The sequence below is a fragment of the Hoplias malabaricus genome, chromosome 3 (genome assembly GCF_029633855.1).
Source record: "Hoplias malabaricus isolate fHopMal1 chromosome 3, fHopMal1.hap1, whole genome shotgun sequence".
Classification (NCBI taxonomy): domain Eukaryota; kingdom Metazoa; phylum Chordata; class Actinopteri; order Characiformes; family Erythrinidae; genus Hoplias; species Hoplias malabaricus.
The window spans coordinates 11,584,733-11,600,675 of record NC_089802.1 but is presented as its reverse complement, the minus strand read 5'-3'; the positions used below and the strand labels follow the sequence as shown (position 1 = coordinate 11,600,675).

The 15,943-nt window shown below is 42.4% G+C and overlaps 1 protein-coding gene across 1 annotated transcript in view; it reads left to right on the top strand.

Annotated features, from left to right (window-relative positions):
• The first annotated feature begins 212 nt into the window (after positions 1-212).
• The window catches only part of zeb1b (zinc finger E-box binding homeobox 1b), an 83,850-nt gene continuing 68,119 nt past the window's right edge, over positions 213-15,943 (top strand). The window contains exon 1 of the mRNA XM_066664426.1: positions 213-309. Coding sequence (XP_066520523.1) covers positions 252-309 — 58 coding nt within the window. The 5' untranslated portion in view covers positions 213-251. The remainder of the gene's footprint in view (positions 310-15,943) is intronic.

The window sequence follows — 15,943 nt, the reverse complement described above, 5'->3', positions numbered from 1 at the left end:
CTCGGGGCGGAAGGAGCAGGAGCGCGTGGTGTGTAGGGTGAGGGGGGTAAATGAAGAGGGGGTAGGTGTAGAGGGGCAAGAAGGTAAATGTCGCAAAGCGCAGTGTCGTAAACCAGGTGCGGGAGGAGGGGAGGTGCAGCTGAGGGAGGGAGGGAGTGAGGGAGGTGTGTGGAGGGAGGAGGAGGAGGTGTGTGGGGGGCGAGAGGAGGTGACTCTCCGGCGAGCGTTTACACACACACAGCGAAAGGATCATGGCGGATGGCCCCAGGTGTAAGCGCAGAAAGCAGGCGAATCCGCGGCGAACGAACGGTGAGTTAAAAAACACGGTTCTCGGCTCTGTCTCCTATCACACCGACTTATTTCACCGGGTCCTGGAGGTCCGAGGTCCGCGCGCGCCTCTGTGTGCCCGATTGTTTTCTTTTGACTCAATTCAAACTAGTGGAAAAGTAGCGCTCGCGCTGGTACCGTTATACCTGCGGACCGTTAGACGGAGCCTCCGGATAAAACCGGCGCTGCCGTTCAGCTCCCTTTTCCCTCTTTTCTTTTCTCCTTTTCACTTTTAAAATAATTCAGCACTAAATCTATACTCGCCTAATGACTGCTGAACATGTTCATGTGTATTTTGGTCGTTTTTTCTCCTTCACTCAAAACTTGTTCGCTTTAATCATACCTGATTGTGGTCTACGCCCTGTAGACGTTACATACGGAGTTAAGAGGGTCAGTGTTGTCAACGGGTTTGTTTTAACGACTCGTTATTTAGTTGAACTTGTGCCGTTTTTGCTCTGTATAACTTCTCTATAACGGGGTGTTCCGCTGTAGCCTGCGTGGTAGCAGGTAACGGTAACATTAGCTAGCGAGCTAGCTCCCAGCCACTGTTCAGGGGAAACGACACTGGGTCCAAAAGATTCTCAGCGTTTCACTTAAGTTATTTTATTTACGCTATAAATAAAAGGGGCTTTTTCCGAAGTCGAAAAACATGCGTGTTTTCCCCTCGAAACCTAAAAGGTGGCTTTTTTAGCCGAGCCTCAGGGAAGGTTGACTGTTAACTGGTGTGAGAGATAACGGACACGCGTTGCTGCCGCATTGAAAACACAGAACAGCCAGAAACAAGAAGCAGGAGAGAAGAAAAACTCCGCACTGTGTTTATGTCAGACTGGAAAGTTTGTAGAAAGTTTTCGAAGCGACATAAGGGCGTGTTTGACACCACGCGCGTGTCTTTAAGCATCTTTTAAGCCTCTAAAGTGAGGTATATGCGAGAAGGCAAGCAACCTGTATTTCGTGGGCTGTAGCCTGCCACATTGCTGGGTGGTAACACTGGGGAGGGAAGGACTGAGTGTCCAAGAGCAGCAGCCTATATAAGGAATGCATCCATACTGATGGATCACACTCAGGCTTGGGCGAGGAGAGGCTCTTACAGCTGGACTCCGAACACTGCCATTACTGAACTTGGCTTTTCCTTCTGTTTTTTTTTTTCTTCTTCTCTGCTTGCACTCAAATCTGGCGTTCTCGCAGCTGCAGCTGTCGGCTCTCTCGGTTTAACTGTTGTGCTCTCACTATCCTTGACTTATTCTGCATTGTTTAAAGTTTTTGAGATTTGATGAGTCAATGCTTTGTTTCCGACTGCATCTAAAACCACATACAACACTAAAACCACATACATGACTTCTGAATGACGTGCTATTTTTGAGTCCATGTGTAATGAGCTAGTGCGCTGTTTTGTACGCGGCCGTGTTGATGTTGGTTATGCACAAGTTATTTGGAGGTGTATCGCTAGAATGAACTGCACATTTCTTCACCGCCTCTTTCGCGCTAAGGTGTCGCGCTCGTGCTCGTGTTGTCTTCACGGAGCCGTTCCGATTATATTTTTGATTACACACTTTCTTTTAAATCCACTTTCGGATTTTACACGTGATATGTTTCGCTCTTTCATCGATTTCGTGATTTCTGTTACTTTGTAAACGGGGATTGTTGTGAGAAGGCGACGAGCGCGCGGACTGCGTGCACCTGATCGGAGGGAGGTAACACCGCGGATGAGGGAGGGAGGTGGGGGTGGGGGTGTTCAGGATAACACATACACACACACACACACACACACCTACAGCACATAAAGCACCGCCAACACACTGCAATCGATTTTTGCTGCAGCTGAACTCACGGACGAAGGATCGGTTTCTCAGAAAGCTCGTGTTGATTTGTTTTGGTTTTTGCATTTTGCGTTTTCCGGCAGCTGGAAGGCGTCCATCGCGCCTTGCACCAATATGTCAACTTGTGCAGGTAGAAAGAAAATCGCGGTGTTTGGTGTATTTCGCATGCTGTCAGTCGCTGGTATCAGTGGTATCGTGTAATGCATCTGCTACTGAAAGGGCGTGCGGTTCGTGCCTGTTTAAAGAAGCTTTTACAGAACGCAGAGAGCGCTGCTTTACTGTTCATCCGCCCTCTTTACCTGCAGCTGGCGGTGAACGGAGACATGCTGGAGACGAGCGCTCCGAAGAGGAGGAGGGGGATGGAGTTAGCATGATGCACTTTAGCAATGCTGCGGTTTGGGTTCCTCCCTCAGTGCTTTTACTGTGCGGTTAAGCTGGGCAGTGGACATAGAAAGGGCTCAGGTATAGAGATGCACCTGAGCTATGCAAAGCACCTGATTGAGTAGTGCTATTTAAGAGCCATTTATCTAGACTGCAGTTTACTTTCATATATGACTGTTGAAAACTTCATCTTCCTGAAAGTGCATTTCATTTTCAACTTAGCAGAAATACACCCATTTTATTGCAGTTTCCATGGGGCTCTTGCATTACTTAAAAATATGCAACTTAAATAATGAAAAAGTGAAACTTTATTATTTTATTTATTTTTAATGTCAGATTTCTACTGGCCTGTGCCTCAAATCAAAAGGCGGAGCTGACATCTTTGGTTAAACCTCGGTTGTGTCTTTCCCTAATTAAGATAAACCCTGGAATGAACAAAAGGTTGCTGTGTGAGAAGTGTCCCTGTGTGTACATGGGCTTTTTTAATTTCTGTAATATTATTTTCAAACCTCAGAGTAAAACACAAAATTAGGGTAATTTACCATTGGAATTTTTTAATGGAGCTGCCAGATGTTCATAATCATATTGAACGGTGCAAGAATTAGAATTACAATACAGCCCTGAACCTTCTCAAAAAAAAGTCATAAGATCCACAAAGCCCATGTGTTTGTTGGTTTGGTGGACAGTGGGCAGTGAGAAAAACACCTCCCAAGCTCTCACAAGTGGTCACACCATGGCTGACTGAGCCTCAGGAGGGGTTCTGGGGTGTTTTGAGCTGTGTGCTGACAACTGACCATCTGATTCCCATTTGAAAACAAATCCTCCTTTAACCAATCCCAGGTCTCAATTATCTGGCGTAGTTTGCAGCATATATTAACAAGACCTTAATGCCTTACTTGTATTATTCGCCCAAGGTGGATCCTGAATTAAACTGTTAGTGGTTTATTATTCAAATTTTTGGAAGGTTATAATTGTAACTCTTGTCACAGAAATCCTTGCTAGAAGCAATTGAGGGAAAAGAGTAGATGGGGGAGGGGATATTGGTCCATTGGTGCTGAATCTCTGGCCCAAGCGAGAGTACATCTCCAGATTGAACAGGAGGTAGCACTTAGCCACCAGGTGAAAAATGTCTGGTGTGGTCGTTGCTTTGTGTGAGGAAAAGCTGTTTACCCTTATTTAGAGACTTGGGGCTGTTAGGCCACAGGTGAAGAATTTTTCAGCATGGAGAGACTTCATTAGAGCAGACTGTGGGAGTGCCACTTCAGGGTGTTCCTCGCACATTTCTAGTCCACCTGAACCACTAAAGCATTTTCTCCAAGCTCCACAACAGAAAGTGAAGCGCTATGAGCAACAGCAGACATAAACACTCTGTGAGACTGGATGATGTTTATGAAACTGAAAGCGTCTGTCAGGGTGTCATTATGACTGATTCAGAAACTGTAAAGGAACAGAAGGTGCTGAGTTAATTCAGCCTTGTTGGAGGTGCAAAGAACAATCAGCTGTCAACATGTGGACTTTCTGTTTTAGGGCTGAATGCTGAAAACGTCCTATTAACAGAATTTTAAGTCACTCCACTTGAAGTGTCCTGTGGAATTCAACAGTTTATTTCTGACGGTGTAGATATGCCTTCAATTAGGTTTGGTGCAATAAGGCCTAAGCAAGTCCTGCAGTTTCAGTTTTTTTTTCTGCTTGTAAAAAAAATTCTGACATTAGAATTAACAAATAATGATCATGTCCAAACCAACAAGATTTTCTTGATTGCAAAGTAGTTATTGATATCTATTTTTCTCAATAAGGCAGTGCCCACAACTCAGCTGCGCACATACCAGCTTTAACTTAATTAAGTATTGATTAGCTAGTTATGATCAATGCTTTTTTACTTATTATTTATATGTTAGTGGTTTTCTGGGCAAAAACTGCTTACTGTTCAGATAAATATATATATACACAAAGATCTGCCATTACATTAAAATGAAAGCCTTGTTTCTATCTGTTACATTTTATCATTTCATATAGGTGCACTTGTAGTTCTAGAGTTACAGGCTGAAGTTCACTGGTTGCTCTGCATACGTCACTAGCCCCCTTTCACTTCATTGGTTTTGACCTGAACAGGAACAGGAGCAGGTGATATTTGGGTGTTGCATCATTCTCAACATTGCAGTGACATGGTGGTTTATAAGTAAGTGTTGTGCTTTTACAAGTGTATCAGACACAGCAGTGCTGCTGGAATTTAAAATGTTGTGTCCACTCCTTGGCCACTCTATTAGACATTCTTATTAGCTCATCTGTTGCTGTACAGTTTGTATTCATCATCCTCAGATGCAGCAGTGATATGGAGATGTTGAAAAACTCCAGCAGCACTGCTGTGTCTGATCCAATTATGTACACCACCACCATGTCAGTCTCATTTCATTGCTGAGAATGATGCACATCCCAAATCTTACCTGCTGTGCGATGGTCCTGTGCGTGTCCTGATCATTACAAACAGGTTAAAAGTTCAGACAACAGGTAAACTAGAGTCTCTAAGTGGGCAGTTGGTAAAATGGATGGTAAGTATAGAAACAGGCAGGCCATTTTAATGTTTAGGATTATGTATATATATATATATATATATTCATAAACATTATAATGGGCTACCTGTTTCTATACACACCATCCATTTACTAACTCCACTGACCATTTACAGACTGTAGTTTAACAGTTGCTCTGCATACATTGTTATTGAACTTTTATTCTATATATATTTAGAAACATTTGAATCACCTGGTAAATACATACATATACACACACATATATGTTAGTATGTCTATATATGTATTTACCAGGTGGTCTGGTGGCACAATACTGTATGTATTCCATTAGCACCTGTCAGCTCATCTCATCTCAGAGCTGTTGGCATTTCTGACCATTTGGCCTTCCCCAACCACGTGATCTGAAAGGCAGGCAGAAGCGCGAAGCGTAACGTGGAGGTGCTAACGGTTGGCGAGAGCGACAGGTGTTTGTCGTTCATGGGGCAAAGCGCACTTCTTTATGCTCCCTTCCCTCCTTCCTTCCCTCCTCCACCTTCACGCTTGCAGGAATACCGCAGGGCAATCTGAAACCTCCCAGTTTGGAGCAGAGGAATGTGGCTGACCGGTATTAGCATGGCTAAGAAAATAAACAGGGCAGCTCTCCATGGGCGTGCTGCTCTTTGTAGTGGCTTTGCAAAATGAAGCTTATGTTTCAAAGGAACTTTAGCGAGGCTGTAGGTTTTTGGTATAATTTGAGATGCTATAAAGCCTTGCATTTCCACCTCTGACCTGAAACATACAATTTGACTCAATTGCTTTCACACATGGGAGCAACAACAGGTTCACAAACACCTACAAAAGCTCACCCACATTAGTTTTGAAACAGTTATTCTGTTTACTGCTGTTTGTTTTGGAGAGCCAATAGGTATGATGGACTTTATTTGGCTGACAGATTTTCATAGATTACTATGTTTGAATGCAGTACATTTCCCACCTGAAGTAAGAGCATGTAAACATTCAGGATCTAAAACTATAGAAGACAAAGAATTTGTCTTGAGGTTTTGTAATTGTTGAACTACAGTACTAGGCAGACCACTCTGAATGTAGGGCCAGAAGTTGTAGGTTGTATCATAGTGCTGAGAAAAGTGTGTATTTATCACTCTGTGTGTCATGAAGACTTTTGGGAGTGTTTTTAGGGGGACGTTTGTGTAAGATGACATGCTGTTTGAACATTTTAAAAGCCATCTGTTAACATTTAAAGGGTCTCCCCCTGGTGTGTGCAGTCAAGCCATGGAGGAAATTTTCATTTATCTGTTGCTTTCAGTGACTTCCTCCACAAGTCCATCTGAAATCTGCCGAGTCAGGAAAAGAAGGCTGACTCTCCATCCCCCTATTGCCAACCCACTTTTTTTTCTGGTCTGTTTTCACTCTGCTCTAACGTTTTTTCTTCCTTTCTTCAACAGCTGTCAGTACTGATGATGTTAGTAATTGAATCATTTACTGCTCTTATTAATGGTGAGATTGAATTAAAGGGACTAAACTAAACAATAGCACACCATGTATAAACCTTTAAAATTGAGGTCAGTATCTATATCTATATAGATTCAAAAGCTTAAATTATTGAAAATGAGTTCAGACAAATTGAAAGTATTTGTGCAAGAACCTGCACACAGTCATAGTTTTTTTTGTTTGTGTTTGCGATTTAGTTTGTGAGAAGAAAGGAATGCATCAGTGTAGATTTCCCAAAGCAGTTTAATATATTTAATTAATTTTGGGCTGCAACTGCTGTAATACAGCTCCAGGGTCCTGGGGTTGTGGGTTAATCCCCACTTTAGGACAGAGTCTGTGAGGATTGAAGTGTGTTTTCCTCGTGTCTGCATGAGTTTCTTCTGGAAACACATGTTGGTAGAGTTGGCTATTTAAAGTGTCCACCAGTCCGGGAGCGTGCTTTTGCCCTGTGCCCAGTGATTCCGGGTAGGTCCCAGACCCAACCGGGTGATGTCATTTTCAATAAATGTTGGGATATTATTTTATTTCGACGGGGAACTGTTGCACGGTGTTGAAATATGAACAATAATAAATGAATGAATGATTTTATTTATTAATTAAATTATAACAGATAGCCCTCTGCCCATCACTTCTGTCCTCATGTCTGACACAGTAGCAGGACCAGGCTGAAGTGACCTTTGCCATGGGCGGCCATGCATTGCCTCAAGTATGACTTCACTTTCTCCCCCTGTGCCATTGTGAGGCGTCCAGCGTAACAAATTGGCTGTGTGTTAAGGCTCCCAGCATGCGTGCACACACACACACACACACACACACACACACACACACACACACACACACACACACACACACACACACACACACACACACACTGTGGCTGGGTCTCAGCTTGGGGCAGACTCTGTTTTTCTCCTCTACTTACTGCCTTACCCCATTCAGTCCACCCCCTCCAGGGCAGCTCAGCGGTATGGAGGTCAGGAGGGGGAGGGCCTGCAGGAGGCAGGGGGTCAGTTTTTTGGAGGCCTGCTGAGGTGTCATTGAAGGGCTGTTGTAAACTGGCAGGCTAACTCCTCTCTCTTCCTGCGTTTTGCATAACAACATGGACGCCCTCTCGAGAAAGGCCCGAGTGTGAGAATGTGTGAGGCTGTGTTTGTGGAGAAGTGTAAACCTGAGAGCGCTGAGCACTGCAAAAAAGCTTGCTGGATGAAGTTCAGATTTGTATTCGGACCTTTGCGTATCGGCCCTTGTTTTGACTCACTTTAGTGTTTTGAAGAAGGAAATGGGCACCTTTTGTTTTGTTAATTAGAGTTGCTGAAAAAGGCCAGAAAGGGAAATGGGCCTCAACAAAGCTCCATTTCTCCAATGCCTAAGGCTAAAGCAATACACATTAGGCTACGCTAAGAGCTTAGATAGTCAGGATGATGTAAAGCTGACTTAATGTGGCCATGTGTATGCGTAAAGTCCCTGCTGCAGGTAGGGCTAATATCAGGCTCTGCTATAGCTCTTCTGTTTGCAGGAATTGGGCCTGAGAAGTGTTTTTGGAGGTGAATAGCACTTCAGCCTTGCCTGTATTTTGCGAATAGGGATTAATGATTAGCCCCGTTTCGACTCTCATGGACAAGGAGCAAGAAACCGTGCAAGAAAAGAGCTTTATTTCTCTTTCTCTCTTCCACATTCCCTCTCTCTCTCTCTACCTCTCTCACTCTTCTACAAAAGGGCCCACATCTCATGAAACCCCTTTTAGCTGTGCATGGTTGTGCTTTATTGGCTGATGTGTGTGTTTGTACGTGTGTGTGTGTGTGTGTGTGTGTGAGAATGCTTAAGTGAGCTATTGTGTATTAAGGCTTTAGAGAAGAGGAGAGAAAGGGGTCTCACTACCTATGCAGTGGGCCACTGGCGGCCATAGAGAAGGCTCAGCGGCGGAAGAAAAGCTCTATTGAAAGAGTGTGGAGAGGGGAGGAACACTCTTTCTCTCTCTGCCTGTGGGAAACTGCTGCCCATGCCGGGACGCCCATTTGCATATGACCCATTCTCTACAGCAAGTGAGCTTGGAATATGGAGGTGCTCTGATGTTTGCGTGTGTGTGTGTGTGCGTGTGAGCAAATATGCACAGGTGGATATTACAGTAATTATTTGCCCTTATTTATTACTGGCTTAGATTGACTTTGAATGTCTCCATCATTCCATCATTGATTCAGATGGACAGGATTTTGGAAGGAATGGATAGAAAGATGGTGGTGGTGTGACAGATACAAGTGAGAATAAATGACATTACACACATTAGTTGGCTCATAAACTAACATCCAGCAGATGAAATATATAAATGATTAGGTGTTTGGGTTTGTCTGTCAAACTCGACTCTGATAAGTAACAGAGAGATTAATGTAAATTCAGTAAAGAACACTGACTGAAGAACACGTTGGTTGGTTTTGGGGTGATGTATTCATGGATTAAGGAGTGTAACATATGGGCACACACACAACACATAGCTATAGTGAGAAACTCTTTGGTGTGAATGTACATTAGCCTTAGTTCATCATGCTCAATGCCAAACATTGGCTTGGAGGGCAGTGGTAATTCAGTTGCTGGAGTGGTTCTCTGGGACACTCAGTAATGCTTGTATGGCTGAATGCTATTAAATCGTCACAGCAATGTACCAACCCTTAGAGTAAAGCCTTCCCAGAGGCATAAAGATCTGCCAAAAACTGTGAATTAATACCAACTCTGACTGCTGAAAGTGTATGTTACTAGTTAGCCTGCATTATTAAATCCCTGTTTTTTATTTGTTTAAGAGACTTTGTGTGTGTGTGTGTGTGTGTGTGTGTGTGTGTGTGTGTGTGTGTGTGTGTGTGTGTGTGTGTGTGTGTGAGTGAGAGAGAGAGAGAGAGAGAGAGAGAGAGAGGGTGTATACCTGATAGAGCATTTAGTTTCTGTGTGTAGAGAGACTTCTCTCTGCTGTCAGTGTGACTCATATGGACAGAGGTGCATTACTTCATCTAATATAATCAGCCTTCCATCCTCCAGTGTGTGTATGTGTGTGTGTGTGTGTGTGTCAGCCAAGGTCGCAGGGTCAGTGCCACACCACACAGGAAATTAAGACTTCACCCCCCCCACCCCACTCTCAATCTCTCTCTCTCTCTCTCTCTCTCTCTCTCTCTCTCTCTCTCTCTCTCTCTCTCTCTCTCTCTCACTCCTAAGGGATGATATTAAGTTTGTGTGTGTGTGTACACCTGTCTAAATGACTCTGTTCTTTGGCTGACAGCTTAAGTGGTATACTCTTGAGGGGAAATGTGTGTGTGTGTGTGTGCACCTGTTGGTTTTTTTTTTTATTGAGTACACCTGAGAGAATAAGTAATTGCCCGTTGTGAGGGGTAATTTAGCGCACGTCTGTTTTGCTGATACACTCACTGTTTTTAATAATGTTTCCAGGGACTGAGCTTCAGCGCTGAACAAGTCCCTAAAGGAATCTCTCTCTATCTCTCTCTCTCTCTCTCTCACACACACACACACACACACACACACACAAACACCCCCCCCCACACACACACACATTCACTCGCTCTCTCTTTCTCTGTCTCACTCTCAGTCTCTGTTTTTATTTTTCTGTTTTTTTTTCCTTCTCTCCCCTTCAATCCTGTTTTAGTCTTATTTTTTGTTTACCTTTATTCTACTCTCTCCATCTTGCCCCTTTTATCTTTCCATCCATTATCTGTAACCACTTATCCAATTTTAGGGTCGCGGGGGGTCCAGAGCCTACCTGGAATCATCGGGCGCAAGGCGGGTATACACCCTGGAGGGGACGCCAGTCCCTCACAGGGCAACACAGACACACACACATTCACTCACACACTCACACCTACGGACACTTTCGAGTCGCCAATCCACCTGCAACGTGTGTTTTTGGACTGTGGGAGGAAACCGGAGCACCCGGAGGAAACCCACGCAGACACGGGGAGAACACACCAAGTCCTCACAGACAGTCACCCGGAGCTGGAATCGAACCCCTTTTATCTTTCATTCTTACTATTTCTATGTCACAGTGTCCTGTTTTCTCTCTTTTCCTCTCTCTGTCTCTCGCTCGCTCCTTTTTTCCTTCGTAATTAAGAGTCTGTTAGTCCTCCTCAAAACACAATTATTCTCATTTTCCCCAATCTTTCTTTCTTTTCCTTACTCATCTGCTCTTTGCTAGAAGTGGAGCAATAAATAAAAGCCCCTTTACAACCTCTATGTGTGGACCATGCCAAGATGAGTCCTTGGCACACACTTATCATCACCTTTCCTGTTGTCTCTTATCTCCACGTCAGGCTACAAGGAGAGTCAGTGAAAAAAACCACACCAATCTTATCACAGCATCATACGTATTCGAGGCACACACACTATGTTTTCCTACTCTTGGTTGAATTGGATAAATGAATGAATGAGTGAAAATTGACCATGCTGTCCTTCGGTTATGAGAGCCAGTGTTTGTGAAGATAGAAATAACATTAACACTAACAAGGTTTTCAGATGTTCTAGTGCTGTAAAGCAGTACCCCAGAGTTTTTCAAACTCATCTGCATCTACTGGACCCACTTTGGTGCACCGTAACAGCTTCTGATCTGTTGGAAGGCTTTACATCACTTGTTGGATTGGTTCTGGATCACAAAATTCACTCCAATTTATTCTAAACATATTGAATCGTGCACTATCACTCCAATGCTCCACAGAGCGATGTTGAGGGGCTCTGTACCCCTCTAGCTGACACGTGACATTGAATATGGAGACTTTAGTCTGGACAGATAACATTTTGTACTGGCCTCTTGGGTCTTCTGGCCATAATGTTGAAAATCTGGTTATCTTAGGTTGTATGTTTTATAGACAAACATGAAGCAGGCTTATTAAATTACCAAAAAGTCACATGTTGCTTTTTCTCAGACTACAGTAAGCCAGACTGAAGATTTGTATCATCCAGTTGACCCACGTCCGCCTTCATAAAGCTTTTAAGCAGTTGGCCCCTTGTTTTTTGTTTTCGTTGAGGACCATAAACACTATAACTTTGCTAGTGTTGAAATTTGCAGCTGCCATCATGGCCAGCAATGAAAAATACTCAAGTGTTGTAGAAGTTTACTTATGGCTAATGGAATGTGCTGGAAAATTTGCAGTTGGCAATTTCAGAAAAAACCTGCACTTATGTTTTTAGTTCTGTGTCCAGTAACTTGTGCGGGGTTTTAGTGAAATATCTGCTTCGTTGTTAACATTTGTGTGTATTTGTGAATGTTTGTAAATTTCCCAGGGCTGTTGAAAGGGTTGGAGAAGCGGTTACAGGCAAGAGGACCCTTATACAATCTTTGTATTTTTAGTGACCAAAATGTGAAATCATTTTTGTGGTCACCAGGCAAATTGTTTTTAGGCATTGTCAACAAACGTGTGGATATAAGTGTACAGGAGGTCCTCGGGTTACATGAGTCCTGAGTGACGATGTTTTGTGGTAACGACACATCTCCCATTTACTGTATAAAGCCTTGTTTCGACTTAAGTGGTTTTGCGTCGTAAACGTCGTAACGCGAACTTCGTGTTTGGTGTGGAAGAATACACGGTTACGCGGCTCGGGACCGAGGAGGATAGGTGTTAGGATAGGATAAGTGCTTAGAGTATGTTATTTACGTACAGTATGTACTTATATTCTGACTTTTTACGACGCGACGTAGGAACGGATCAACTTCGGAGCCCTTGTATATGAAATGGCACAGTGACACTGTCTGTTTTATGCAGGCCATCATTGTCACAGTATTACCACTCATTACACTGTTACACCCCTAGCATTTTGAATTTGAGAGTCGGGGTAAACCTGTTACAGAAGATGAATGAATGAAGTTTACAAGGAAGCACATGTAATTATTGGGTGTGTTTCAGTACCCAATTAGCCTCATTGCTTCCTGTCGCCTTTGTAAGGACCTCTGTAGCTTGCCAGCTTTTTAACAAAATCAAAACTGTCTAGTTGGACCGTGATTTAAATAAGCAGTCCATTACACCTTCACCTTAGTTTTCTAATCACCAAGCACAAGCCAAAAATGTGTTGGTTAGGATGCTAGTTGAAATAATAGCTAGTGTGGTCAAAGTGTCCAAATACATAACAAATTATAAAAATTAAATCAAATTTGATGCAGACCAATGGTGCCAAAGAAATCCGTTCATACTGGTTTTCACACAGGGATTGGATGCATCAGATAGGACAAAATATTAAGCGGTGAAATAATTAACAAAGTCAAATATTTGTTTTGCTTTTGCAGCTTCAAACTTAAGATAATGTCCAGTGCTGTGTATTTAAGAGGACAGAAGAATATCAGTACAGTGAAGTATGTGGTGATAAAGGTGGCAGGGTGGTGTGTTGTTGCTGTGCTGTATGAATAGAGCTCTTCTGGAGTGGAGGAGGAGGTGAGCTGATAAGGTAATATATCACTGTGATGTATGAAACGTCAAGGGAACAGCAGCTTTACTCTCCACCTCTGAGCACACATGTTACCTTTTGTCTAGAAACCAAAAAAGGGCAGTCTACTTTAATAATCTCTCACTATGAGAGACCTCCTGGAGCAGCGCAAGTGTGTGTGTATGTGTGTGTGTGTATCCTCAATTCTCTGGATCCCCAGAGGATTGAGTGTGTGAGTAAAATCTTAGGTCAGACTGTGATGCAGAGGATGCAGACACTGCTGTGGAAGAAACACTTAGTCACTGTATGTGTGTGTGTGTGTGTGTGTGTATGTGTGTGTGTGTTAGTCACACAGTGCAAGGCTTGCTGCTATGCTGATTGTCAGAAGCAGTAAACATCTTGAGAGGCTTGATGAGTGCAAAAAATATAGCCTGAGAGAAAAGGGGAGAGAATATGCTGAATAGGCCATACATATACGTATAGACCTGAGAGGGAGAGAGAGAGAGAACAAGAGTAGAAATAGAGAGACAGTAAAAGAACACAGGAGATGAAAGTGAGAGTACAGGGAGATAGAAAAAAAAAAAAAAAGACTGGATTTACCAGTTGTCATACTATTTAATGCAGCTATTTTTGACACTGCATATGCATTAAGGTTATTGACTATAACCTCCTCTATTCTTGCCTTTCATTCATTCATTCACTAATAGCTATTTTGTTTTGAAGGTAAACAGGTGAAGCGCCTGTAGGTAGAATTATCAGTGACACACCCTGACAGGGAAGTCCAGTCCAAAGGGAATAATTCATGACTGTGGCTATGTTTGTATTTGTGTGTGTTTGGTTGTGTTTGTTTACAGTATTTTGGCTCTGTTGCTGTCATGCGATGATGGATGTGTTTGGGAGGTGCTCAGTAAATTGTTTGTTCTTGCTATAGCGCTCCATATGTTAGCGCTGCTCCCCACAGGCTCTCTCTGATGTCATGTGCTAAACAGCTCACCAAGAATTTCTCACCTTCAACACTAGCTAATTAGTGTGGAGGCAGTGTGACGTTAACCCTCTCTTACCTCACGTAGAGTCAGCGATATATTTAGAGGCTTTAGCTTTGTCCCATTAAACTCACATTGAAACTCATTAAAATCTGTCGCCTGAGAACAGCTGTGTGATATGGCAAAATTACAGTTCTGTATAATATTATACTCAATGCAATAGAAGTTTTGATCAGTTTCTTCCAGGTGTTCTGGTTTCTTCCCACAGTCCAAAATCCCATGCCCATGCACGGTGCCCTGTCCAGAATGTGGTTATGAGTAGGCTGCGGACCCACCTTGACCATGAAAAGAATGAACTGGTTACAGAAAATGAATTCAGGATGTTAACATATATACGATCACATTGGTTTTCATTAAACCAGAGCAGGGTTTTCAGACTGGGTATGGAAAAACCAGGAGGAGGAACTAGAGCTTGTGTTTTCCATGGTATACAATGTTGTCTATTACTAAATAAAAGAGGCATATACTGCGTTTATTATTGGATGCACTATGATTGCCTGTATGTAATACTGAGGGATTATTTTGGTTGGTTTAATAATAAATAGCAGCTAATATATTTCTTAATTGTTTCTGATACATATGAATTTTAGCTTTGTTTACATCCCAAAAATAGTCATACGTTAAGGCAGGAGAGGAGCTGCAGTCATTAGTTACAGGTTGTTTTGTTTCTCTCTACAGAGAACTTCTGAACTTCTCGAAACTGCTCATGTAATTCATGTTGTGGTTTCTGCCTTCTTGCACTGCCCTACCTCTTGCCCTTCCTCATTCTTTTGCTCTGTCTGTTTCACTCTGTCCTCATGTACCTGGTACCTGTTGGTGCTGTGGACTCCCACCTGTTGTTTTGACCAGTGACTGTAGAAACCTTTCTAACCTTATGTTTGCAGTACGTACATGGTAATACAGTGAGAGTCAAGTAGCTGGACCTGGACAGTGAAACAGGTGTCTTGTAATACTAAGCGTAAACATTCTTCAGCTGTGCCAAGGTCAGGATATATATGGCCAAAAGTTTTTGGGCATGTGCTCATTCAAAATATCTGCTGAAATCAAGGGTATTTATAGTTAGTTTGTCTCTCTTTGCTGCAATACCAGACACTTTTCATGTGGCATGTACAATCACATTTCCAAAAATGTTGGGAGAGTTTGTAAAATATAAATAAAACCAAATGTTAGGATGTGCACATTTAAATGCTCTATTTAATGTAAATTAGTACAAAGACAACATTTTACATTTTGGAATTGAGAAGGTTAATAAGTGTTTATAGATAAAGTTAATAAATATTTTATTCAAATATTTGCCCATTTTGTATTTGATTGGACATGTTTACCACTTTGTTGCATCACCTCTTCTTTTAACAACACTCTTTAAGCATTTGGGAACTGAGAAGACCAATTGTTGTAGTTCTGAAAGTGAACTGTTTAAAAAGACATTGGTTTTGGGTAGTGTTTCTGAGCCCATTCAGTGATTTCCACTAATTCAGTGTCATCTGAGCGCCCGATGACCACAGGAAGCTAATTTTGTTTTAATAATGATATTATATGCCATACATGATAAAATCCCCAAGTTCGTAACTATTTTAAGTTGAGGATTATTTCACTGTTTGCCCGAGCAGTCTTTCTCAGAATGGTTGCCCCTCCCCATCTTTACTTCTGAAAGTCTCTACCTCTCTGAGATGCTCTTCATATATCCAATAATATTTACCCAATAATGTCACTGACCTGTTGCCAGTTCATTTATTTATTTTTTTGTAGCACTAGTTGTTCCTAACTTTCTGGAATGTGCTGCTGGCATCAAATTCAAAATGGGTAAATATTTTTCAGAAAAAGTAGCAAATTTCCCAGTTTCACCATTTGAAATATTGTCTTTGTTCAATTTTCACATTTGCACATCATTGCCTTCTGCTTTATCTTGCTCAGCAGCCTAACTTGTATTTACAGTACATATTGGAACATT